The 27,850-nt window shown below is 45.0% G+C and overlaps 2 protein-coding genes across 2 annotated transcripts; one reads left to right on the top strand and one right to left on the bottom strand.

The window, feature by feature from the left end:
- Positions 1–5,816: 5,816 nt before the first annotated feature.
- Positions 5,817–10,635, bottom strand: LOC117189824. Its single transcript, XM_033394888.1, has 3 exons — positions 10,400–10,635; positions 6,039–6,284; positions 5,817–5,897 (listed from the first exon to the last, which is right to left on the bottom strand). The coding sequence occupies exons 1-3, from the start codon at positions 10,421–10,423 to the stop codon at positions 5,832–5,834; spliced, it is 336 nt and encodes a 111-aa protein (XP_033250779.1). The 5' UTR covers positions 10,424–10,635; the 3' UTR covers positions 5,817–5,831.
- A 3,173-nt stretch (positions 10,636–13,808) lies between these two features.
- On the top strand, positions 13,809–14,330 carry LOC117189377 (selenoprotein H-like). The gene is given in 1 exon segment (XM_033394501.1): positions 13,809–14,330. A coding segment is annotated over 1 exon segment (417 nt). The 5' UTR covers positions 13,809–13,878; the 3' UTR covers positions 14,296–14,330.
- Positions 14,331–27,850: the final 13,520 nt, after the last annotated feature.

Here is a 27,850-nt window from a genome sequence, read left to right as displayed (position 1 = left end):
ATAGTTTCCATTTGACAGGGTCTTCGCTGGTTCTGCTGCTGGCTCGTTTGTATATTTGGTCGCTCTCGATGATGAACTCCGGATGCCCTTCCGGCTGTTCCTGGATCCGCTTGCGGAGTTTCTGCAGCCAGGGGTAGGGGTAGGGGTCCCGGTCCTCGTCCACTCGCTGCAGGGTTTCTACTGGCTGTCGCGAGAGGGCGTCAGCCACAAAGTTCTGGCTTCCTCGACGGTAGTGAATGTCAAACCGATATTGCTGGAGCTCCAAGGCCCAGCGGGCGATGCGTCCTGTTGGATTATCGATGGAGTTCAACCACTTCAAGGCGAGGTGATCCGTGATTACATCGAAGTGGTATCCTTCCAGGAAGCATCGGAGCTTCCTGATTGCCCAGACTATGGCTAGGCATACTTTCTCGGTGGCCGAGTAGTTTTACTCTGCCTTGAGTAGTCGACGGCTTGCGTAGGCGATGACTCTTTCTGCTCCGTCGATCTGTTGTGTCAACACTGCTCCGAGGCCATACGAACTGGCGTCCGTTCGGAGTACGAATCGCTCGGCGAAGTCGGGGCATGCCAGGACTGGTGCTTGCGTGAGTCTTTCCTTGAGAGTCTCGAATGCCCGATCATGGTCATGGGCTGGACCACCGTGGCGAAGTTGGGGACGAAACGTCGGTACCAGGATGCCATCCCGATTAAGCGTCGCAGTTCCTTCAGTGTGGTGGGCGGTGCTAGTTTCTAGACTGCGCTGACCTTGTCTGGGTCCGTGTGGATGCCTTGTTCACTGATGACATGGCCGAGGTAGACTAAACTCTTCCTGAAGAAACTACACTTGTATCGGTTTAGTCGGAGGTTCGCCTCTCGCCGCCTCCTGAAGACCTCGCGAAGGTGGTCGATGTGTTCTTCTAGTGTGGCTCCGATGACGATGATGTCTTCGAGATACGCGAACGCGTACGGCTCCTTGGTGGGTCCGATGACGCTGTCCAAAGCTCGCTGGAACGTCGCTGGGGCTGAGTGCAGGCCGAAAGGCATGACCTTCCACTGGAAGAGTCCTCTGCCGGGGACGGTAAATGCTGTTGCCTCTCTGCTGCTCTTGGCCACCGGGATCTGCCAATATCCGTTTTTGAGGTCCAGCGTGGAGATGTAGCGAGCGTGGCGTAGTCTCTCGAGAATGTGGTTAATCCGTGGCAGCGGATACGCGTCAGGCACCGAGCGGGCATTTAGCTGGCGATAATCCACGCACATTCGCATTTCTCCGGACTTCTTTCCTACCAAAACGATTGGGGCACTGTGGGGACTTCGCGATGGTTCGATCCTTCCGTCCCGGAGCAGCTCGTCCACCTGTGCGTTGATGATCTTCTGCATGGCCGGCTTCTTCGGGAAGTAGCGCTGCTTTACGGGCCTGTTGTCTCGCATTGTTATCGTGTGTTCGGCGATGGGGTAGACTCCAGTTAGTCCGTCGAATTTCGCCAATTCTTCTTCCAGAAACTTGCCTGCCCACGGCGTGGGGGGTGGTTCGGCGTCTGGGTCTTGCTGCCACGGCGATAGGTTCTCCAATTCCAGGGCGGTAATGGTGGCCAAGATCGCGTTCTCGTAGTCATCCGAGTCGGCTGGGCGAAACGGGTTGCGTTCCCGAGCTATCTCGGCTTCGGCTAATGGCTCCAGTTGGTAGTCCGTCGTCGGGGTTTCTGTGATCTCGTCCTGTGGTATCGGGGTTCGTGGCTTGCGTGATGTCTGTCGTTCGATGAGCTGGCCCTGGATTGATCCAGCGGAGCCGCAGCTATCTCTGCCGAAGTCTTCTGCTCTCTGCGGTGTCCTGTTGGTGACTCCTGGTTCGACGAGCTGGCCCTAGATAGATCCAGTGGAGCCGTAGCTGTCTCTGCCAAAGTCCCTTGCTTCCTGCTGTATCCTGTTGGTGATTCCTGGTTCGACGAGCTGGCCCTGGATTGATCCAGTGGAGCCGTAGCTGTCTCTGCCAAAGTCCCTTGCTTCCTGCTGTGTCCTGTTGGTGACTCCCGGTACGACGAGCTGGCCCTGGATTGATCCAGTGGAGCCGCAGCTGTCTCTGCCAAAGTCCTTGCTGTGTTGCGTTGTCCTGTTGGTGTCGGGATTCGTGCCGGGGAACTGGCCATGGTTGGATCCATCGGTGTCGCAGTTCTTTCCGTCGTAGCTTTCTTCGTGTCCTGTTGTGGTGGCGTAGTCCTGGGGTTGTTGCTTGATCTTGTCGGGTAAGGTCTTGTTGTCGCGGCGGTTGGATGGTTCGTGGTTGGCTGTGGGGTGTTGGTCTGGGGCTGGTCTCGGATGGCAGTTGAGTCCGCAAACGTGACGGCCCGTGGGCGTGGCTGGGCGGTGCATGATGGTATCGTCCCGGCGGGTTACTGCTGCAACTTCAGCTGTAGATATGCCCGTCCACAGTGGATTCTTGCGCGGATGCCACAGAGGAAGTCGAGTCCCAAGATGAAGTCGTCTAATACCGTGGGGAGTATAAGAAGAGATACCTGTGTTTCTTGTTGATCCAGGCGCACTGTGACTGCTATCGCTTGGTTGATCTCCTTCCTGGTTCCATCTGCCAGGCGGATCCTGGTCCTCACCTCTCGCCTGTTCTTGGTCGTCCCTATCTCCTTCGCCAGCCGCTGACTGATGAAGGATCATGTGGCTCCAGTGTCGAGGGTGGCAGCAAATGCCCTCTCATTGATGTCCACCAGGGCAGCGATCCTTCCTCCGGTCATGCTTAATGGGTGGGTTTCTCCTGTTCCTGGGTGCGCGCCTCCGTCCATGTCCCAGTTGGGCGGAGACCCGATCCGTTTCCCGACGCGGGTTTCCGGCAGCAGTTGATGGTCCGGACCCCTCGGTGGCCACATTCCCAACAGAACAGCTTCTGTCGGTTTGTGCACGCACCACTGAAATGGCCGTTTTCCCCGCAGTTCCGGCAGGCTCGTTGTACATCGATCGCTTGCTCTTCCTCCTAGCCGATTCCTCGGTTGGCGATCTCGGTTTTCCCGGGCGTCTCGTGTGTGTTGCCCCGTTGGGGGTTGGTTCCATTGCCGGTAAAGGCGGCACGGGGTCGATGGTTCTGTGCAAACCGCGCGGTTTCGTAGGCAGAGACGAGCTGGGTCAATTCTGTGAGGGATCGAAAATCCTGTCTGCGCGTGTACATTGATAATCCGGGCGGAGATTTTCGTAGATCCGCTCGAGTTCCTGTTCCCGAGTGTACTGGGCTCGCTGCATTATCAGACGTAATTCGATAAGGTAATCCCGGAAGGATTCCTTTGGCTTCTGTTTCCGACTTCGTATGGTGTCTTCCAGCCGCTGGAAGTATCTGGGGGTCGGGAAGAATTCTAGGAATTCTTTCCGAAAGTCTGTCCAATTCTGTCCCTGCATCTGAAAAGTTCGGAACCATCCTTCGGCCTTACCTGTAAGGGGACCGGAGATGGCTCGCGGCAACTGCTCGGGGCTCCCGCCGTATGATTCCACTCGCTCCTCGAGCCTTTCGATGAACGCTAGTGGGTCCGCGTGGCCGTCGAAAGTAAATCCCCATTTCCGGAGTTTGTCCGCCAGTAACGAGTACGAGATCTCACCCCCTCCGGCGCGTGAGACCCGATGTCCCTGAGGAAAACGTAGATGTTCTCCTTCCGTGGTTGTCTGGTGGCTAGGCGTGGCCAGGGGTCCAGTGGTAGTGGGTCCTGGCTCGTGGTTCTTGCTGGACGCCTCTGGTCTGGTTCCTTGGAGTGGTCCTTGGGTAGCTCGTTGTGGTTGCTCGTCCTGGGCGGCCGGTGTCTCGGTTGCTGTCTCGCGGTATCCGTGGGTGGATCCTTGGCTCGTGCTGGGCAGCTCGGGTATAATCAATCGCAGTTTTGGTCCCTCCTTGCTGTCTTCCATCTTCGTCCGGCTCACTGGCCCGGGTGACGTGGCTGGGCTCCGGTGGTCCCTGGGGCTCGGTATGTTCCCAAAGTGCGTAGCCAATTCATCCAGCCTTGCCTGCACGGCTTCGGGGTGCCCAGGGCGTGCGATGAATGCGGTGATCCGGCTCCGTAGATCCTCCACCGTCCCGGTTTCTCCTAGTCCAATCTCCTTAGCCAGGCTCTGCAGCTCGTCCTTCCTGCGGGACGCTATCCAGCGGATGTTCATCCTGATCCGTTCCACTAATCGGGGCATCGGTGTGAGTCGTTATCAGCACGGTACTGGGTCAGGGCTCCTGTACTAGGATACACAGACATACTGGGTTGGGGGTCCTGTCGAAGGATACGTGGCAAGGTACTGGGAACGGTTCCCTGTGGAAGCTCGGTAATCTCTCTCTGACTGCTCGGTATTAACTGTCTGACTGTCCGGTGGTAACTCCCTGACTGCTCGGTAGGGACTCCCCGACTCGTGTTCCTGCTCCGCCTTATATTGGCCGTGGCCATTCCTTTGTCACCAAGGGCTCCTCCGCGTTCGCCGGCTGTCCCTCGCTGCTCCGTTGTTCTACCGCTGCTTCGCTGCTTGGCCTCTCTGTCACTGTCCCGCTGCTCTGTCGCGGCGCCTTCTCCGCTCTGCCGCTGCCTCGCTGCTCTGTCGCTGGGACGCCGCTGCTGCTTTGCTGCTCTGTCGCTGCGCCGCTGCCGCTGCTTTCCTGCACTTCTCCGCTCCGCCGCTGTCTCGCTGCTCTGTCGCTGCTGCTTTGCTGCTCTTCTCCGCTCTGCCGCTGGCTCGCTGCTCTGTCGCGGCTGCTTTGCTGCTCTTCTCCGCTCCGCCGCTGTCTCGCTGTTCCGTCGCTGCTGCTTTGCTGCTCTGTCGCTGGTGCCGCTTTGTCGCCGTCGCGTGCCAAAGTTCTAGGCGCCGTCCGCGGCCATTTTCTCCCGGCACGCGGTGTCTTCGGCGTCTCTCCCCGTCTCTTTCTACTGCGTAGGTGGTTGGCTGCGTGGTTTTCGCCGGCGCGTCTGGGACGCGTGCCGGCGGCTGTTGCTTGGGGGGGTATTAGGTAAACCAGCCTCAGCTGTACACAAGTCGAGGGATCAAAGATTGGTGCTGGCTATTCGCCGGGGCTCTGATTTTGGGCTGCTAATCCCTGATTTGAAGTTTTCTGCTGCTGCTTAGTTCCCTTTTCACTTTTCACTGCTTTTCACTTCTCCCCTATGCTCACGGACTCTCCCCTCGTGTGTCCCTATATGTCGTGTCCCTTCCATCTGTAAGGAAGTTCTCAGGCCGAGGAACAGCTCCTCAGTCTGTCCAGGGCCCGGTCCTTCCCCACCGCAAAATTTGTTGTGTGAGGACCTAAGGGGAGAGCCGTTCGCAGCGAAAGCGCACCCGTGGGGTGGATCGAGGCGTGGGTGAACCCGTGCTTGGGGAGCTGCAGAGACGTGAGTTGGGGGTCATGCGTGGCGGGAGAAGGGGGTTTTGGCCAGGGGTCGGAAGGGCAGGGGAGAGGGGAACCCAGCTTAGCAGATGCCGCATGATCCACGACTCACATCTGCGTCGCCGGGTCCCCAGGGCGAGGGTCGCCGTCGGCTCTCTCCCTCGGCTGCGTGGGCGTAAGACCGATCGACGGCTTCTCTGCCTGCTGGCTCTCTTGGCTGCGTTGTATGCGTCTCTCTTTCGTGTTGGTTCTCTTTTGTGGAGGCTTATGCCTTCACAATACATACAAATTTAAGCATACTTTAGTACCCATAATATTAACAGCAGTGTCTCTTACGGGGAGTGGATAATGCAAATGAGCTGCTGCTCGTCTTGCCACCTGCTGGGACTGCATCTGCTGCTGCTACTGTTAATTATGCTGCAGTCATGCTTATTACCTTAATGATTGGGGAGAGTGTGTGATGTTCCAGTTCCAGCGATACGCTGTCTACGTGTCCTGGACGTGACCTTTAAGCGCAATTTCCGGGCAGCAAATGGGGCCTGTCAGGTGCATTCCCAGCACCGGATTGCTCCTGCTAGTTAAACCAAATAGAGTGCACCCATATTTAAATAATCCGCCAACTTCGATTGGTTGATTGCGGTTTCGCCGCAGGCGTTGAAAGGATTACACTGTTTGATTTTGGTCTCGGGCCCCGAGAGTGTCGTTACGGACTTACCTTCACAATGTGGTAGAAGAGCATAGCTCCCACGGTGGCCAGGGCGAACCACACGAAGACGGCGAAGGTGGAGATGCTGGATATGTTCAGCGCGTGCAGCAGATGGGAGCTGACGATGGCCGCCGCCTGGCAGAAAAGGAACGGCATAGAGAGCCGCTCGAATATGTCCCAGGGGATGTCCGCCGACTTCTGGGGCAGGGCCGAGATCGATCCACGCCGCAATGAAGCACGGCGCGAGGCACGGCGCTATTCAAGAGAGAGAGAGAGAGAGAGAGAGAGAGAGAGAGAGAAAGTGATAGTGAAATGTACGATTTAATTATTCTTCTGTTCAAACAAACAAATTCGGGTTTATTTATAGAAAACAGAAATGATTGCATTATTTGTGGGGTAATTATTTCAACATTGCTAAATGGTTGGCTTGCTAATGCCGCTCGTTTGTGTTTCGGTCAATAAACAACGCGAATTCCACTTAAATTTTTCGAACTGTCTATTTCGATCAGGCACCAGCTATTGGTTGCACTATTGGTTGCACAGGTGATGCAACCCTTTCGATTGATTGTCAATATATTTAGAGGCTCTGGCTTTGTCCTCTTATTGTAGAATATGTATTTTTCGAACTGTCTATTTCGATCAGGCACCAGCTATTGGTTGCACTATTGGTTGCACAGGTGATGCAACCCTTTCGATTGATTGTCAATATATTTAGAGGCTCTGGCTTTGTCCTCTTATTGTAGAATATGTAAAGCTAATTGGGATGCAGCTATGTAGAGCTATAAATATACTCGTAAATTCAGTTGTGAATTTCCCATTAAACCTTTTGAGCTCCGAGCTAATCTACATACTTATAGACATGTACATATGTATGTGTATATTACTTCTTCTATTGTTGATTGGGAGACAGAAATCCGTTTGAGCTGAAGGAAATGCATTCATTTGATTTCTGGTGTGCAGTCTACGAGTATGACTTTGAAATAAAACTGCCAACCTCCTGAGATGGATTTCTAGCTATCTTTGTTCTAGGTCTCAAAGAGTCCTCTTCAAAAACTCCCTCTCTTTCCCAGTAAAGGTTTCTTCGGGAGTACCACAAGGCAGCCATCTAGGCCCCTTACTCTTCACACTCTTTATTAATGACTTACCTTCAGTATTAACATACTCTCGAGTACTTATGTATGCGGATGATGTTAAACTCTGTGTCCAGTACAAGGACATTTCATTTCATTCTCGCTTGCAATCCGATCTCAATAACTTTCAGTCATGGTGTTGTGCAAACTTGTTACACCTTAATGCCTCGAAATGCAAAGTTATGACATTTCATCGTTCTAGCCCTTTGTTGGCTCCTTACACCCTATTTGGTGGTTCTCTTGAGAGAATTACCCTGGTGGATGATCTGGGTGTTATGTTAGACCCCAAGTTAAAGTTTTCCGAACACATTTCTACCATGGTAAATAAGGCCATGAGCGTGCTTGGGTTTATAAAGAGGTGGTCAAAGGAATTTGACGACCCCTACTATATAACAAAGACTCTCTATACCTCGCTTGTTCGTCCGATCTTAGAATACGGCTCCTGTGTATGGTGCCCTCAGTACAAAGTACACCAGGACCGTATAGAATCAGTACAGAAAAACTTTTTACTGTTTGCTCTGCGGGGCCTTAACTGGGATGCGGGTGTAAGACTCCCATCTTACTCTAGTAGACTACTATTAGTAAACCTCCCATCCTTAGTTAACCGTAGAAAAATGATTGGTGTGATATTTATGCACAACTTGATCAGGGGTGATATAGACAGCCCTGATCTGTTGAGCCGCATAAACTTCACGATTCCTATTAGACTGACTAGAAATTTTATACCGTTGTTCCTTCCACTTTGTAGATCGAATTATTCCTTGCATGAACCGTTTAGGGTCTTATGCTCGGATTATAATTCCCTCTACCATATTATATCCACCACTAATTCTCTTCCTCTTATTAAATTATTAATCCTTACACACCTTTCTATTAATTAGTAACTGTAGTGGTATTTGTACTTTGATTGCATGCTTAGTTTCTTAGTAAGTTTAGTACTAATTTTCCTCGAATGTTAGTCTAATAGCTATCTTTCTTGCATGTTCGCGTTTGGTTCGGCTACGCACCGCGCGTCATGCGGCAGCGCCCCTCGGTCGGTTGGGCGGGAGGAGGGCTGCGTTTTGCCTGGGATCCGCGCGTAACAGCCTTCTGCTGGTGTCACACGGGCCACTTGACGGTGCTGTAACTGCATCGCCTCTTGAAAGATGCAGTCATTGCATGTCAACGTCCACACAATTGATTGGAAAATCTTTCAGTATGCCTGCCGCTGTCTATTTGTGGCTTTCAATGGCAGACACATTCCGTCAATACATCATCAGAAATTTGATTAAACCCAACCGATTGCAAGCACAATATCCTATGCTCGTACATATCCGCACGTGCATCTATGCACGCACCTTACAATCTATCAGGCCCTAACCCACTCAACCACTCACACATTGACAGTGACATATAGCAATTACACATGACGTGCACATTACCATCGCACAAAAAATGAAAGAGGAGCGAGGAGGAGCGAGCTACTACCCGAAAACCGCAACAGCAAAAGCCACAGCAACAGCAACCTCAACCCCCTTTGGCCATTGGCCATAAATCAACGACAGTGAGAAATAATCAAATGGTGGCATCTGCATAAATACAGAAGCCAATTGATTTATTCAAATAGACCATTTTCATTCCAATTCCCATTCCCATTCACATTTCCATGGCTAGGACTGTTCTTCGTCGCTGGAATTGTAAAACTCTCCGGTCGGTCTATTTATATGTCGTGCTCTACTGGGTACAGAAGCAGTGCCAGTCGCAATGCCAGTGCCAGGGGATGGAAAATCGAATGGACTACATCTTTGCTTTCGTCATCAACAACGACCTTGTCACCAATTTGGTAGCTCTGAGGGGACTAATACTACTACTAAGACCTATGTAATTGTCCCCATAATATTACGCAGGAGCTGAACCGGCCCGCACGATAGCAACATACATATCTCAATATATAGGAGATTCTCCCAATCGTATCCATATACCACACAAACGCATATGTATAGGCAAACGTCTCCACATATTTATTCCTAAAGATTCCTAAAGCACTCAGCTGCCAAGAAATCATCTTGTGGCGAATAATTTGAGGATGTTTGAGACGGAAAACAGTTTGGTGTGTCTCCAAGACGATTTTATTATTAATAAAGATATTTCTGGGTATTTATAGACCATGTGGAATAAAATTGAATGGAAAATGACCGGACCGGACAAATATTTCAAATAAATACGAGTATATCGAGTACTTTGGTCACAGACAAAGCTGTTTTCCAACGATTCAGTGTTCCATTTTTGTGGCAAATATATTTTGGAAAACGGCAGCAGATCTATGGGGCAATAGGGGAGTCTTTGGCAATACAAAAGTCGTCAAATGTCAGCTCGGAATCAAGCTTATTCTCATTTACATTTTTCAAAAGAGTCCCCCCACCTTCACCCACTCTTCCTCCTGCAATTGTCGGGGGCTCCTACGTACGTTGACCCACTTGGATCGCGGCCACTAAGTGAATTTTTATACCCGATACTCAAAATGAGTATTGGGGTATATTAGATTTGTGGTAATAGTGGATGTGTGTAATCATAGATAATGACCATATCTATCAGATTGCTGAATCTGGATCAGATCAGATCATTTTTATAGCCAATAGGAACAAATTAATTTGCAGTGGCTACGCAGCCCCCGACGTCACGCTCAGACTGATTTTCTGTCTCTCTCGCACGCACTCTTTGTCGTGTCGTTTAATATTAGCGGCGTCTGCCGGAGGAGAGCCATACTGACTTAGTATCGGGTATAACCGTAGAGTTGCGGTGTCCGCAGCAACTCACAACGTTCCCCCTCGTTTTAACTAATTTGGCGGCGCATTTTGAACACCGCATGACTTCCTGTCTTTCTGGCTTCATCTCTCTCTATCCGTTGCTTTCTCCTTCTTTGGTTAACAGACAAAACCTTTTTCTGGAATTTGCGGCCAAAAGGGGCGGGGCTGAGCATGTCAGGGGCAAACTAAGGACCCTTGCGACTGGAATTTGTGTATTGACATTTCTGGGTTAAGCTAACTGGACTAAAAGCGTAGCTAGGTGCTCCGACAGGAGGCAATGGACGAGGGGATACGACAAAACGGAGCTGCGACAATAAATTTGGCTATGGCATGCCCTCTGGATTCGTGGAGCGGGGAGCGGGGGGACCGCGAACACAAATACGGGGCCAAGTGCCTGTCCAGGATACAGGAAACGGACACAAATGGTCCCGATTCGGGGCGACATTTCACTTACCATATTGTTATCGAAGATCTGCATGACGACGGATGCTGCTACTCCTGGTGTCGCGGCTATAGGGAGGGGGGGGCAAGAGCACAGCACAGACGGCCTTTCAACTCGGTTTCTGGGACTGGATTCCAACTGAAGTATTCACTCACACACACAGCCATGTGGCTCGGTCAAAAATGTTCACTAGAGTTGTTCGAAATGTTTCGGAAATAGGCTTTCAGTTTATGTACTCGGGACTCCACTCTCGAAGGGGCTCGTGGCCTGGGCGCACTGAAACACGGCGTGGCACTAAGCAGTACGATCGACTGGCGCTGCTTGCAGCTGCCCCAAGACTCATTTTTCTCGCCTCAGCCGCGTCGCAGTCGCTGTCGCAGTCGACGCTGTATGTCAAAATTCTGTAGCGAAAAAAAATCCGACGCCGCCTTAAAAATTTTCGTTTTGCTGTTTTGATTCTTTAAAAATATATCTAAAAAATACGAGTATGTGTGGACATGCGTATGCAAACTCACAGATACACAGACACAATGGAAACGCAGATACATATTCCGGTATTTAGATAAATAAATATCTTTAAATTTGTATATTTTTGCTGTTTGCTCTCATCCGTCTGCCGCCTGCCGCCTACCACCTTTTGCTTTTAAGCATCGACGAATATTTTTCCACCGCACAGCGGCAGATACAACGGACACACAGACACAAGCCAGTGCACGGCTACACACACACACAGATACTCTAGTTTGCGGCCGTAATATATGTCGCTCTTTGCACTTTGTTCGTGCAACGGGTGGCGGTAAATGGCAAATTTTAATATTGCTTTAAAATGTCGCCGCATTAAATCGAGAAATGCTCGAACCTACGTGTATATGCACATAAATATTTATGAGACTCGTTAAAGGAGGCCAGCGCCATCGACCCAGAACCCAGTGTTCTATTAGGGGCTGCCTTTGGGATTTGTATTTGGTTTGGTTTTTTTTTTCCATTTGTAGTGAATGGTGGATGGTTGGCACGTCCCTGGCATTTTTATACCCGATACTCAAAATGAGTATTGGGGTATATTAGATTTGTGGTAAAAGTGGATGTGTGTAACGTCCAGAAGGAATCGTTTCCGACCCCATAAAGTATATATATTCTTGATCAGCATCAATAGCCGAGTCGATTGAGCCATGTCTGTCTGTCCGTCCGTCCCCTTCAGCGCCTAGTGCTCAAAGACTATAAGAGCTAGAGCAACGATGTTTTGGATCCAGACTTCTGTGATATGTCACTGCTACAAAAATATTTCAAAACTTCGCCCCACCCACTTCCGCCCCCACAAAGAACGAAAATCTGTGGCATCCACAATTTTAAAGATACGAGAAAACAAAAAACGTAGAATTGTAGAGAATGACCATATCTTTAAGACTTAATTTGAATTGGATCGTATTATTATTATAGCCAGCATCAAGAAAACAATTTCATTTTTTCTCGCCCTGTCTCTCTCTAACACACACGTTGCATAGGCGGCTTTGCTTAGAGTAAAACATTAGCGCCTAGATCTCAGAGACTACAAAAGCTAGAGCAACCAAATTTGGTATCCACACTCCTAATATATCGGACCGAGACGAGTTTGTTTCAAAATTTCGCCACACCCCCTTCCGCCTCCGCCAAGGACGAAAATCTGGGGATATTCAAAAATCTGAGAGACTATTAAGGCTAGAGTAACAAAATTTGTTATCCGCACTCCTTTTAGATCTTACTATAAAACGTGTATCTCAAAATTTCGCCCCACCCCCTTCCGCCCACACAAAGGACGAAAATCTGATGCATCCACAATATTGCACATTCGAGAAAACTAAAAACGTAGAATCATAGATAATGACCATATCTATCAGATTGCTGAATCTGGATCAGATCAGATCATTTTTATAGCCAAAAGGAACAAATCAATTTGCACTGGCTACGCAGCGCCCGACGTCACGCTCAGACTGATTTTCTGTCTCTCTCGCACGCACTCTTTGTCGTGTCGTTTAATATTAGCGGCGTCTGCCGGAGGAGAGCCATACTGACTTAGTATCGGGTATAACCGTAGAGTTGCGGTGTCCGCAGCAACTCACAACGTTCCCCCTCGTTTTATATTTGTATTATTTGTTTTTCATTTGCAAATTGCAATTTTGCAGGCAATTCTGCGATCCTTTTATTCATTTCGCATTCATTTTCCATTGATTTTTTCCATTTAAAAGCCGGTGTTTATCAGGAAATTGGAAATTGCATACAAAATACGTTAACATAGTGCCGTAGAGCACCTTGGAGTGCCGTAGAGTGCCTTCGAGTGCCTTATAGTACCGTGTAGTGCCAAATGTGCCATGGGGAGATCATTCAACTTTTTCCATGGAAGAACTAGAAACTGCGAAATAAATGTAATTTGGGAATCATTTGGAAGAATAAAGATTTCCCACCAAATGTATGATTTATAATTAAAACTTATTGCAGTAACGAATTGAACTATGAAATTACATAGGTTCGTCCTTGGAGGTTGCTTGCAGCTAAATGCAAGAGGGCTTTATTTGGTCTATAGCCAATTCTCAAATCTAGTCTCTGAGAGCCAAGATATCCAGCTGGGAATAAAGCATACCCTGGTTCGTTTGAGGGTACTGTCCCGTTTATGATTCTCTCATTAAAGGATCGCTGGAAGCAAATTGCTAAAGAAGCTTCTCGATTTTCCATTCTGTTTGTTTAATTGTGACTATTTTTATTTGCTACTTCTCTAACTCTTGACTATTTTTATAATTTTCGGTATCTTTTGTTGTTTATGCACGCTTATATCCAAAACAAATACATATGTATGCACATATACTATTGTTATGCACAGAATTTTTAGACTGGCTGCTGCTGATGCTCGATCCTATAGAGGCAGTACCATAAATCGATGTCTTTATTGGAGCTCTGTGAACATACATCTGAGATGACATATACAAAGACAAAACGAGCAAATACGAGTCTGAATAGATGGAGAAATATCTGCCTGAAGAGGCAGTGAAAGCATATGTTTCTGCAACATTTCAAATTGCTTCTTTTCGACTGTCTGTCAGTGCCGCCAAATTAACAGAAAAGTTCTTGTCTTCTTTTACGTTTTTTTGTTGTTTCGTTCATTTTTTCAGACTGTCCCCAAAAATTGTTGTTGCTTCTGATTGCATTTTAAAAATAGCCAAGAGGCTAATGGTCGAAAAAACGTCTTTGGACAGAGACTTCTCAGGTCTACTCTGGTGCGCACTTTTAAAATTTGAAAAACAAAGAGAAGATTTATTGAGCGCTGTTTGTGCCAGAATTCATAAAACGCAGCAGCCAAGACATCAATCAGTAGAGGAAATTATTAATTAATACATAATAAGCATTATTAACAGAAATAATGATGCATTGAAATACTCGTCTGCTCGGATAGTCGGATGGATAGTCGGAGAGACAAAATTCAAAATCCATAATTCGGGGGAGTGGCAGTGACGGTCGGTAGTATGCCCAAAGGAAGGAAAAGAAAGGTCAAGGAGGTGGACTGGGCCGCCGATGAGAACTTTAGCAAGGAGCGCTCGATTTTCTACGTGGAGCACACCACCGAGTGCCCCGTCTTCCAGATGAAGGCCGAGTAGTGCGGCGCCTTCTTCAAGCAGCGCATTCCGGAGCGCGAGTTCCAGCTGGCGAGGAACAAGAACGACAAGGAGGCGCCCCGGGAAGGTGCCTTCGAGATTGGCTTCTCCCAGGATGCACGCACCTCCGTCCACGAGCTGTGGTCGGGCCTGACGAGGGGTCCGCCGCGGCGGGACAAGTTCCCCGAGGATTTCGAGAATCTGGTGCCGGGTGTGCAGCGAGTGCTGAAGAAGTTCTACCCCGACAAGGTGGTGGGCCTCACCGACGACGAGGAGGACGAAAACTAGTACCAGCAGAACCAGAACAGGGCTGAGTAACAGAACACCAGTAAACAACATAGAACTTAGCATAACAATGCGCTAATGCTTCTCATTGTCAACGGCGAAGATGAGCAAGCACCTGTTGGGGCTGCCAACGAGTCTCTTGTCGTCCCTCGCCCCCAACAAATATTCAAACGATTAGCATGACTCTTTCATCTTGTATTCGGGTACCGCTTATTGGTCTCATCGTTGTGCTGCTGCGGGATGACTGACGTCCTGACGTCGCCATGTGACATCTCTTTTCAGAAGCTAAATGCTTAAATCGAAAAAAGATAATTAACCCAAACACAAAGCTCTCTCTCTCGTACACCCACACACAAACCCACATCCACACCGACACCCACACCCACACAACCGGCATTGTGTTCACACTTTTCTCGGGGGACACCCCAGAGACGTCCCATTGTCTGACAGGCCACCAAAGCAAAACAGTCTCTGCTGATATAACAAATAACAAAAATGCAATTCGATACACAAAATCGACTAAATAAAAAAATATTATATAAAGACTGAAAAAGCAACTAACAAATAGGGATACGGGAAGGGTTAGGGGGATTTGCATAGGGATGGGGATGAGTATACGAGTGAGTGTTTCAATTAAGAGGAAAATATCAATCGGCTTGGGTCCAAAGATGTCTGACATAGATCCCAGCAGAATCTGGTTTTTGAGCATCAATTTTACTAGAATATATTCTGTAAACGTGAGAATAACTACATATAAAAATACATACATATATATTATAGTACAGATATGGACTTTGATCGTGCAGATATGTTTTGGACATGTTTTTAGCTTTCGCATCTATTGTAAATAAATTAGAAAATAGCCCTGCAGCATCATGTCGATGTCGATGTGCAGCAGCCAATGAATGCTTTGATTCTATGTCAACCCCAAGGATTGCGTACTGCATGCCACGGCCAGCAAGTCATAAAAATCCAATCCAAATTACATTGTGGCCCAACAACAAATGGCTATAACAAAGAGACAGAGCCCCATAGCATCCCCATCCTATGCATCCCATCCCATCCCATCCCCAGAGATCTGGCAACATTTGAACAATAAAACAGAAACAGCAGCAGTATCTATAGTGGCAGCAAAAGTTGCAGTGCAAATATGAACTCGAATGGTTAGGGAGCACGAGGAGCAGTTAGATGATTGGTGGTTGGATTATGTGCAAGGATGTGATGGTGGGGGATGGTCATGGGCCTGTCTAGTTTGCATATCGCTAGCCGGATTAGCATGCAAATTAGCCGGAGAGCTGGCAAGTGCAGATGCTTTTTTGATTGCCTGTTATGAGTCGTGCTTTTGACGACGTACCGTATACAGCGAGGTCATTCCGACTTGCCCAAAACACATACACAATATGCGTAAACTCAACAGGCACACGGGGGGAAATATCGCACATCGTTAATATTAATAATAATAAAGCCTGTAACAGCTAAAAATTACAGGAGGATAAACCAAGAGACACTGGAATTTGTGTCAGCGAAAGAAAATGGGCTTGGGCACCGGATGCCAGAAATAAACGAGCAAGAGTCGAATATTGGATACCAGCTGATCGAGATCTACATTGAAAAAATAGATAGATCAAAAGCAAAAGAATGTGGCATGGGTTGAACCAGGGACTTGGCGGTCACACGAGATACAGACATACAAATGAAAATCGACACAAATATACCCTTGTAAAGGGCACCGATTTCAACAGATTTTATGTGACTCGGCTGCCTCTCGCTGACACAAAGAAACGTCTGCAGCACATTTTCCGTGTCACAGTTTATTTGGGGTAGAGAGAGGGCTGGCTTCTTTATGACGGCAGCGAGCGGGCGGGGAAATGGGTTAATGTCCAGCCCGGGGCACGGCCATGGAAGTGCAGCTCAGAGCGAGAGGAGCAGGCCACAGGAAGCAGGAAGTATGTGCATGTATGTGTCAGTTGTCGCACGCATATCAAAGGGAAAACTGTTGTGTTCCGCTTAGAGCCAAGGACAACGCAGGGCGACTGCCAAAAGCCGTAGGAAAGTTCAGGGAATTTTAATGGAAACAGACCGCAACATTTTGCATTAGAGTTTATTTTTATACAAAGTTGGTTCGGGGCAGGGAGTGGAACAGACACTGAGATCGGGCTATGGAGTGGGCGTGGAGTGTAAAACAGTTTCTGGTCTGTGCCAAAAGTTGTTTGGCAGTCGCTCCTGCGAGTGCTCTGATGATGCAAAAATAATCTACCCACGGGAAACTCTAGAAATGTAGCAAATAAACTGTTAGTTTTAAACCCCCTACACACAAGGGCGTACACAGAAGGGGCTTTATGCTTAAGTAAAAAAAAAATTTGTATATGTCTTAATTTTTGTAGACAATGTTTTGATGGATGGGACACAATACCAGGTACAAAGGCTGCTGTTTAAGTTACTTGCCTCTATTGATCTGAAAAATATTCTCCAAGAAGATGAATACCTATTTTGAAACGTTTTAGCCTATTTTCGCAGCACTGCTGGCAATCAGAAGGAAGTATCTCTAAAACAAGACTTCATCAGCCTCTTTCGGCGATCCATTAGTTGTGAGGAAATCTCTGCAAGGCAGATGACCTCTTGATACGTGGCGACAAGTTGATTTGAAATGGTTCAAAGCGAAAAATTGGCTCGCTTTAAGGACCTATACCGTCGATTAAAGCTGTGTTTCAGACTCAAATTCTATATTTATATTCTATACATTTATATTCTATATTTATGATTCTTCACCTGTTTACATATTAAAAACTTCTTTTGAAGGACAACGATCGTAGTTGTTGAAAATTTATAATTTAAACACGCGGTAATCATGGAAATTCTTATTGATCTGCTTTTTATCCATCTGATATTGAGAACTTAAGTTTGATCGATGCAAACGCTAAAATTTCTGCATGAGATATTCAGTATGCAGAAAAACTTTTTACGGAAATGATTTCCGCTTACAAAGAGGACGAATACTATCCCAAACTGACTTTAAAAATTCGAATAGCTCTGCCATGTACCACAGCTACTGTGGGGCGGTTATCCAATACGTTGAGATGAGGGTAGACTTGGCTATGAAGTGCGACTGATCATCAATCAGCGCGATTGCGAATTATATAATGGTCCAGTAGGTTCGTTTGTATCGAATTGGTGGCAACCCAGCTTAAGAAAGACGATAATTAACCGAAAAAAGTTCGCCATCTTCGAGAAATCCTGAAAACGCCCTTGCACACACACACATGGCCTCACCGTCAATCCAAGGAGCTCTCTGGAGTGCCTTCCCTGCGGGTACTTGGAATTCGAAATCGAACAGGGTCTTGCCATAGGCTCCACCAATAGTGGAGGTCAAATCCTAGCACGCTTCGTTTCCTATCTATCCTATCCATCCCATCCCATCCCATTCCATTCCATCCGATTCGCTGCCATCCCATAACACACCATCCAATGGATGGCCATCTGCGATCTGCCCATCGATGTGGGTGTGCAACAAATTGCAGCCGGACTTAAGGGCAATTTATTTAGCAGAGAACGAACGGGCAGGTCGGCAGGTCGGCAGGTCGGCAAGGCAAAGGCCACAATCTGCCATTTTAGGCTTTGGCATTTGTTTTATCGCGCCTAGACCTACTCGCACGTCGGTTTGGTTCCGCTCCGCTCCGCACCGAGGCCGAGGACGAGCCATGGAGCCATCGCTAAATCCCATTTTAATGAGCCAGCCCACCCAGATGGGACATTGGCTGATTGCACGCTTAACTTGCCTGCAGATTGCATTTGTCACACCTTCATTAACAAACCAGGGCGAAGGGTTAAGGGCCAGGTCGGGTGAAAAGGTCGTAGGTGCAGGAATCGGGAAGTGTGGAATCCAGGGAACGAACTTTGACCTTTTGCCACCGTTCGTTCCAAAATGAACGATATGCGACTTTTTATTTACATGCCCCCGCATCATAAAAGCCACGACATTGGATTCGCCTCAGCTTTTTGTGCTCCTAGCCTTCCGCTTTCGATGGCGACTCCTTTTCGTTCTCCTCTGCCTTATCCGTGCGGCCATGATGATAATGATGATTTCCGCGAAGCGTACGGCAATAAAAAGGAGAGTATTTCTTCGAAATGAAAGGGAAACGGCAGACGGGAAGACACAAGGTAATTAAGCGTAAACCGACAGCAACAAAAATACAATTTCGTTTATACTCCTGGGTGCAATGGGGCTGTGGCGCCCATCCGCCTGAGTTATGTCGGATGACTCGGGACCCCAGTCACCAGTCTCCTGGTCCCGAAACACTGCCAACAAACCACTGGCCAGAACCGAATCGACCCGGCCCGGCCCGGTGTTGGCTTTGTTATTAGATGGAAATTAGTTTTCGGCTAACGTTAATTAAAATTTATGACACTTGTTTATTTACCAAAAAACCAGAAAAACCGAGGGGGAACGTTGTGAGTTGCTGCGGAAACCGCAACTCTACAGTTATACCCGATACTTAGTCAGTATGGCTCTCTCCGGCAGACGCCGCTAATATTGAACGACACGACAAAGAGTGCGTGCGAGAGAGACAGAAAATCAGTCTGAGCGTGACGTCGGGCGCTGCGTAGCCACTGCAAATTGATTTGTTCCTATTGGCTAAAAAAATGATCTGATCTGATCCAGATTCAGCAATCTAATAGATATGGTCATTATCTATGATTCTGCGTTTTTAGTTTTCTCGAATGTGCAATATTGTGGATGCAACAGATATTCGTCCTTTGTGTGAGCGGAAGGGGGTGGGGCGAAATCTTGAGGTACACGTTTTATAGTAAGATCTAACAGAAGTGCGGATACCAAATTTGGTTACTCTAGCCTTAATAGTCTCTGAGATTTTTGAATATCCCCAGATTTTCGTTCTTTGCGGGGGCTGAAGGGGGTGTGGCGAAATTTTGAAACAAGCTCGTCTCGGTCCGATATATTAGGAGTGTGGATACCAAATTTGGTTGCTCTAGCTTTTGTAGTCTCTGAGATCTAGGCGCTAATGTTTTACTCTAAGCAATGCCGCCTATGCTACGTGTGTGTTAGAGAGAGACAGGGCGAGAAAAAATGAAATTGTTTTCTTGATGCTGGCTATAATAATAATACGATCCAATTCAGATTCCGCAGTCTTAAAGATATGGTCATTCTCTACAATTCTACGTTTTTGGCTTTCTCATATCCTCAAAATTGTGGATGCCACAGATTTTCGTCCTTTGTGGGGGCGGAAGTGGGCGGGGCGAGATTTTGAAATATTTTTGTAGCAGTGTCTTGGCGAAATTTTGAAACAAACTCGTCTCGGTCCGATGTATTAGGAGTGTGGATACCAAATTTGGTTGCTCTAGCTTTTATAGTCTCTGAGATCTAGGCGCTAATGTTTTACTCTAAGCAAAGCCGGCTATGCTACGTGTGTGTTAGAGAGAGACAGGGCGAGAAAAAATGAAATTGTTTTCTTGATGCTGGCTATAATAATAATACGATCCAATTCAGATTCCGCAGTCTTAAAGATATGGTCATTCGCTACAATTCTACGTTTTTGGTTTTGTCATATCTTAAAAATTGTGGATGCCACAGATTTTCGTTCTTTGTGGGGGCGGAAGTGGGCGGGGCGAAGTTTTGAAATATTTTTGTAGCAGTGACATATCACAGAAGTCTGGATCCAAAACATCGTTGCTCTAGCTCTTATAGTCTTTGAGCACTAGGCGCTGAAGGGGATGGACAGACGGACGGACGGACGGACGGACAGACGGACAGACGGACAGACGGACAGACGGACAGACAGACATGGCTCAATCGACTCGGCTATTGATGCTGACCAAGAATATATATACTTTATGGGGTCGGAAACGATTCCTTCTGGACGTTACACACATCCACTTTTACCACAAATCTAATATACCCCAATACTCATTTTGAGTATCGGGTATAAAAAGCAAAAACGACGCAACATCCACGAGTTTCCTTTAGCCGACAGCCGACGAGGACACCAATTTGGGCACAGTGAATCGGTACAACAAAAGGATAACTTTTCATACAACTGATCTTATGGTGATCTGTGGTAGTCTCTCATATTCCAAGCAATCTCGTAATAACCTAAAACGTATCTGTAGAAACTTTCCTTTGGCTGAAAGTGGCATTTGGGTAGCTTCATTGGATGCACCTCCCTCAGGGTTGTGTTCCACCGTAGGGGGCACGTAACGCATAGACTATAAAATAAATGATCCGACATGTATATACAGATTACCTGATGGATATAGCATCGTTAGCCCCAATATCCACGTGCCTGCCCAGATAAACCGCATTAAATGAATAATTCGACATTTTATACTGACTGAGGCTTCGTTTTTATTTAATTTTACATAACACGTTCATGTTATATGTATGTTTTTATTTTTATTATTTATTTATATATATATATGTATATATAATCTCATAAATTATTTTTGTGTGTATATATATATAGATTTTTGTTCGTTTGTAATACATTTTGTTGTCTGCCGCATGTTCATATTCAAAAATTCAAATTCAATTGTAATATTAATAATTGTATTGTTTTTTTGCGAATTTGCCTTCATTTGGTTTTGGTTGTGGGTTTTTGTCTTGTTCAAACTTGCATACAGTTACGACTTTTTGCTTGTTTAGTTTGAAATACGTATATGTATATACTCGTGTATATTCTCCAAGTCTTTACAAATTTGTAGACTTTTCGGCAAGCTCCAGATGTTGGTATAATTTATAACCACACAATATACATACATATATATTTCATGGTAGTTCTGTACTTATACGCGGCTTTTGTTGTATGTAGTTACGATACTATGCTACTTGGCATCACCACATCACCCGCATCCTCATTGGCATTCGCTTGGCATTCGCATTCGCATTCGCATTCGCCTTTGCCGCCCTCTCTCTCCGTTCTACTTGATTCGCTTCCATTTACATTACACATTTATAACCATAGTAATTTACAAGCTAAATGGCTTAGAAGTTAATAGTAGGATCTCCTGTGTGGACTACCATACATAATACATAAAACACTTTCTAATTAAAGTTAAAAACATTTAGCGCTTCATTGTTTTATCGTTACCGTTCTGTCCTGTTCTGTTGGGTCTGTTCTGTGTATGGGTTGGTCTATTTACAGAATGAAAATATATAATTTATTTATTAGTTCGCTCTGTATTTACATTGCAGACGAATGGTTCGCAGACTTTTCTTTACTTAGACTTTAATATCTGGAATAACACGAAAACAAAATCTCTCTCCAGGTTTTTCCTTCATTTCCTATCGTTTTTTTTGCTGTTTTTTTGTGTTTTGTTTTGGTTTAAATTTGGTATAATATCTAAACGGGTTTTAAGATCGTTTTAAAGAACACTAGTTAAAATATAATTAAATTTTTTAAAATTTTAAAAATAGTGCAAAAATACAGTTTCAAAAACTTTTTGGTGCATACTTTGAGGCGGTGCATTTAAATCACAACATTTACATTTTAAGTGCATTTACGTGTGGTGTTGGTGTTGTTATTGGTGTCGGTGTTGGTGTTGGTGTTGGTGTGCCTGTGTCTGTGTCTGTGTGGTCGAGGTGCCATTGAGCTCGTATAGATAGATGTAGGTTGTTGTTATATGCGCGGTAGTTGCTTCCGCTTGAGTTGAGGATTCCGCTCCAAAGCTTCATTTTAGGACGGATTGCTTTTAAGCTTTGATTGTGTGCATGTCAGGGGAATGCAGTATGCGCAGCTACATACGACATCTCGATTTGCTTTTAGGTACTGTGGACTACTTATGCTTATAGCTCGAAAATACTCTTTTGATTCCTTTTAGAGTTGTCTCTTCCAGGTGGGGTGCCCTGTGCATCCCTGTGCATCCAAGGCGTGTGATGCTTTGCTGGGTGTGCCAGTTTTTTGGTACGGTGTGGTGTCTGTGTTTCTGGGGAAGACTAATCGACACAGCTCCCATGAAACATCTTCCCTTGGCCCTTATTGGAGAATCCTTTCTGCTGATTTGTGCAATTACTACATCGAATTTCTAATTAATTAGTCTCTAATACGAATTCCGGTTTCATTTTCATTTCATTTTTATTGTGTTAAGTGCAACGGCGGTGCATAAATACATACATACTCGTACATGTAAATGCATAGAAAAGTTTCATTTTGGTTTTTGTGCTAATTATTTATCACATAAAAAGTGCAGCAGTGCAAAATTGTTTACGCTAAGTGTTTGACATAATTCGATTGGCTAATTATTTATATTGAACACAAATTATTAAATATTAACACGTGTCCGTGTCCGAGAGTTTCGAGTGTTCTCCAGTGCACCAGAGCGGACGAACAATTATCAATTAAAACTGCAACAAAGAGAGCCTTCCCAACTAAGTGTTGCCCAAAGCAAAACTAAGAACAACAAACCCGCCTCTGCACGGGTCTGCAAGCGGTACACTTTCCGCAAACACTAAGGCTCTTCACCCTCTTCAAACAATTTATAATGAGCACTTTGCATGCAAAACCCCATAGCCTACTTGGGGGGTTCCGAGTTTATCTACTTATTACTCGTTCGAAACTATTTTCCGTCCACTGGTCGTCATACAATGATTGCGTTTGGCTGTTTGTGGAAAGAGAAATGGGAGTGGGAATGTGAATGTGAATGGGATGGCAGAGAGAAGCAGAGTGAGAGGGATAAAAGTGGCATTGAATGGCATCAGTGGCTCTGGTTGTGTCTGCACTGAGTGCGGCTTTCGGTAAACGTACAAAGCCGATTGAAAGCTGTGTAACACAACACCTGATGCCCATTGAAGGCCACTTTTAGACCAGTGCGAGATTGAGTCTCAGGAGGGATTTTGGCTAGCTTGCCTGACTATCCTGGTGTTTTGCATGCAGCCTCCAATGCTGCCATAAATTGACACGCAAATTATTCAACATTTTTCAAGGCTCTTTCTTAGAAACTACCAAATGCGAATAAATTGATATTAATACTTGAATAGTTTATACTTATGTGAGGCTGAATCGGCTCACTGGTTACTATATTTCTACTTCCTTTATAGGTATATATGTTCTAGTCTACTAAACATCCAGATAACATTTATAGTTTATGTTCGATTAAATATTCTGCTACGAGTATACCTCTTTGCCAAAAGCAAACCTGCTCGAAATCCAATAAAAATCAAGATCCAATCCAGCTTCAAGTCCGTTGAGCTGAAGACAAGTTTGTTTGGATTCGCTCATTCATTCGCTCTCAGCCCGGTATGGGGTATAATAATACTTGTGTAATTGTTTTTGCGAATGCACATATATAATCGCATTTTAGATACTTTTTGGCTACGCTTGTGCTGTGGATATTTAATTTCATTTAATGCTAAAATATTTTGCTTGCCTTTTGCCCCCGCCGAGACAAAGCTGAAAAGTTTGCTTCCCTGCACAGTGAAGAGCCCTACATTTATTTGCTGGCGGTGAATGGTCTATCTTACCTAACTACTACAAGCAGATGGTCTTGGCTGTAGGACAAACAATGTGGGGACTCCTTATGGTGCTTATTAACTTAAACCTTCAGGCTTCAATTGTACTTCCACTGGGTGCTGCCTCAAGGAAGCGCACTCAGAGTATGGAAAGCACTTGCAGAAGGCTCTTTAGTTGCCACAGATACATAGACAGACAGACAGACAGAGATGTGTATAACTTAAATGGATTTGCATATGAAAAGAGCATTAAAGAGCTTTCTTTGGCATGCTCTGATGCTCATGAAACGCACTGTATGCATGGCTTGGTGTATTTATAGAACATGCAGGGGCTTATCAACTTACTGTGCCTGTGTGTGGTTTTTTCTTGTAGGTGTTGTTGTTGTGGAGTGGAAAATATATGCTACATGTTCTACTGAAATACTGATCGAAAACTGGATAGAATAGAAGAAATCAGAAATGCATGTTTCGGTTTTGTTTTCAGTGTATATTAGGTTGTGTATTTGTTTTTCATCTTTTCTTTGTCTGTTTTTTGTTTTTTTTTGTGTGTTTTTCTGTTGTAGTTTCTGTTTTTGTTTTTGTTTTGTGTTTTTAATTAATTAATATAGTTACGTAAAAAGTTGTTAAATTAAAAAGGGGAATTATGCTAAAAACATATGTACCTCCTCTACATACAATATATAAGTGAAACGAGTCAGAACAAGACAGAGAGTGACATAGATATATAGGTAAAAAGAGATAGACAGGGAGGGGAAGAGAGAGATAGAGAGAGAGAGAGAGAGAGAGAGAGAGAGAGAGAAAGAGAGAGAGAGAGAGCGAGAGCGAGGGACGAAGAGACAAGAGACAAGTGGGCAGACGGAAATTATGTACAGAAATGTCAGATCGAAAGGAAATGAAAGCCGATAAGAACCGATAATAATTGACCATGTTCATCGATAACTCTCGATTAACTGATTTCGATAAATTGCCATTTGCAACATTTAAAGTTAATTATTTTGTTTTTTTTTGGGTTTTGTTTACAATATACAAATACAAATAAATACAAGTTCTTCGTGTTGCTGACTGTGTGCTCTATACGTTTATATATATATGTATATGTATGTGTATACTTGCATGTGTGTGTGTATCAATGCATATGTGTATGTGTGTATGTCTTCCTTTTAACATTCAACAATAGTTTTTATACCCGATACTCAAAATGAGTATTTCGGTATATTAGATTTGTGGTAAAAGTGGATGTGTGTAACGTCCAGAAGGAATCGTTTCCGATAAAGTATATATATTCTTGATCAGCATCAATAGCCGAGTCGATTGAGCCCTGTCTGTCTGTCCGTCCGTCCGTCCGTCCGTCTGTCCGTCTGTCCGTCCCCTTCAGCGCCTAGTGCTCAAAGACTATAAGAGCTAGAGCAACGATGTTTTGGATCCCGACTTCTGTGATATGTCACTGCTACAAGAATATTTCAAAACTTTTCCCCGCCCACTTCCGCCCCCACAAAGGGCGAAAATCTGTGGCATCCACAATTTCGACGATACGAGAAAACTAAAAACGCAGAATCGTAGAAGATGACTATCTTCTATAGTGCAAAATCTGAACCTGATCGTATAATTATTATAGCCAGAATCAAGAAAACAATTTCATTCTTTCTCGCTCTGTCTCTCTCTAACACACAGGTTTCATAGTCGGTTTTGCCAATTGCAAAATATGAGTTCAAGGATCTCAGAACCCATAAGAGCTAGAGCAACCAAATTTGGTATCCACACTCCTGTGATATCGGACTTTGACCGATTTGTGTCCAAAACAATTTCAATCTTTCTCGCTCTGTCTCTCTCTAACACACAGGTTTCATAGTCGGTTTTGCCAATTGCAAAATATGAGTTCAAGGATCTCAGAACCCATAAGAGCTAGAGCAACCAAATTTGGTATCCACACTCCTGTGATATCGGACTTTGACCGATTTGTGTCCAAATTTCGCCACACCCCCTTCCGCCCCCGCAAGGGACGAAAATCTGGGGCATCCCTAAATCTCAGAGACTATTAAGGCTAGAGTAACTAAATTAAGTATCCGCACTCCTGTTAGATCTCACTATAAAACGTATATCTCAAAATTTCGCCCCACCCCCTTCCGCCTACACAAAGGACGAAAATCTGTTGCATCCACAATATTGCAGATTCGAGAAAACTAAAAACGCAGAATCATAGATATTGACCATATCTATCAGATTGCTGAATCTGGATCAGATCAGATAATTTGTATAGCCAAAAGGAACTAATCAATTTGCACTGGCTACGCAGCGCCCGACGTCACGCTCAGACTGATTTTCTGTCTCTCTCGCACGCACTCTTTGTCGTGTCGTTTAATATTAGCGGCGTCGGCCGGAGAGAGCCATACTGACTTAGTATCGGGTATAACTGTAGAGTTGCGGTGTCCGCAGCAACTCACAACGTTCCCCTCGTTTGTTTTGTTTTTTGGGGGCTTTAGCTACATATTTTCGTGTATTTTCTCCATCAACTTTTGCTTTTGTTCTTCTTTCAAATTTGTGGCAATAAAAATAGTACGTAGAAAAATGAATGCCATAAAACTGGGAAATGTTAAAACTTAAGAAACATTTGACATAGGGTCTCTAATCTCTAATTCAGTTAATACTCGCAATACAGATTTCTATATACAAATTCTCCTTTTATACACCATACTGGTTGCTGGGACAGCCTCCAAGAAGCGAAATCAAATTTAATTCAACCAAATGAAACTAAAGTAAATACTGGTAAAATTGGAAAATTTAAAGGGGTTTCAATGCCTTTAAACGATCTTCGTTGGATTTAGTTTTTGGAAAATATTTGAACTGAATTTAAACTAAATTCTGAATCCTCTTCTTTTCTTTTCATTTCATTTGTTATTTACAATCGCACTTTTCCATTTGTTTTTCTCTTCCGTTTTGTTTTTGTCTTTATAAAAGTTGTGTTTTGTTTTTGGTTTTTTCATTTAAAAATTTCGTTCTGGTTATAGAAAAATAGGCCAAAAATATATGTATATGTCTGTGTGTGTTGTTTCATTACGTTCACCTCAGATTCTTCTCCGTTCAAAAAAGTGATTAAAATTGTTGTTTGATTTGTTCGTTTGTTGCTGCTGTAATTGCTGTAGTTGTAGTTGTAGTTGTAGTTTAGTGCGGTTTTCTGTTTTGTGCATAATTCCAAGGATTACATTTAATTATATGCATTATCACCATCATCTCTATCTATCATCATCGTTGATTAGGTTAATTTTTTACTTTTACTCTTTACTTTTTACTTAGATGTATACACATTTTGTTAAAGATATTGTTTAAGTTATCCATTAACGTGTATTTTATTTGTTATTTGTTATATTTTTTAACTTTTAGAGGTGGGTTATTTTGCAGTTATTTATTTAAATCAATTACCGAATCAAACAGACGAAAGAATATTTTAAGGAGTGGCCCATAATACTCTTGGGTCTTGGCAACGAAGATCGTTGTTGTTGTTGTGTTTGTTGTTGTATTTGTGGTTCAGTAGTTCGGGAGTTCAGGAAGCGGAAACAAATGATAAACTTCTTATTTAACGTATTCTCAATTGGTATTATCGTCCTTTTATCTGCCATTTGCTATACGTACTTTGTATAAGATATGAAATTTGATTGCTCGCAATTTCATATGTTATTCTGTTTTTGTATAATTCTCAATCAGTTTCCCTTCAGCCATAGAGCCAAAGTGTCGCCTAACATATATGCACCTAGTAGTATAATTGGAAACGAGGGCGAAAAAAAGCGAACAATGACAGCCCGAGGCATTAATAACAGGATTAATGTTTGGTTTTGCAGCACAGGCATCCGTTCTGTTGTGCTCTGCACACAATGCCAACAAATGTCAAGTGGAGTGCGGGGGAAACGTGTGTCCACTTCGCACTTGCCCCACCGTCATGGGCGGGGACATTTTCGCTGGCTTTCCCCGATCCAAACTAATTATTGTATCGTGTAAGAGCGGCTTGGCGGTGCTCTGGGCCCTCATTATTATTGCGGGCTGGTATAAATTTGGGTTCTTTGATGGCTGGAACTTGTACGGGTATTTATTATTAAATTAATAATTTTC

This window comes from Drosophila miranda (genome assembly GCF_003369915.1).
Source record: "Drosophila miranda strain MSH22 chromosome Y unlocalized genomic scaffold, D.miranda_PacBio2.1 Contig_Y1_pilon, whole genome shotgun sequence".
NCBI lineage: Eukaryota > Metazoa > Arthropoda > Insecta > Diptera > Drosophilidae > Drosophila > Drosophila miranda.
Note: the sequence above shows the minus strand (reverse complement) of the source record. Positions and strands in the feature narration are given on the sequence as shown.

Excerpts from the sequence above, each read along its gene's own strand:
- LOC117189824 (XM_033394888.1), bottom strand. The coding sequence starts at position 10,423 with ATGCAGATCTTCGATAACAATATG. Across the intron at positions 6,285-10,399 it reads AGATCTTCGATAACAATATG|CGCCGTGCCTCGCGCCGTGC; the intron begins GTAAGTGAAATG and ends TCTCTTGAATAG. Across the intron at positions 5,898-6,038 it reads TCTTCTACCACATTGTGAAG|CAGGAGCAATCCGGTGCTGG; the intron begins GTAAGTCCGTAA and ends TGGTTTAACTAG.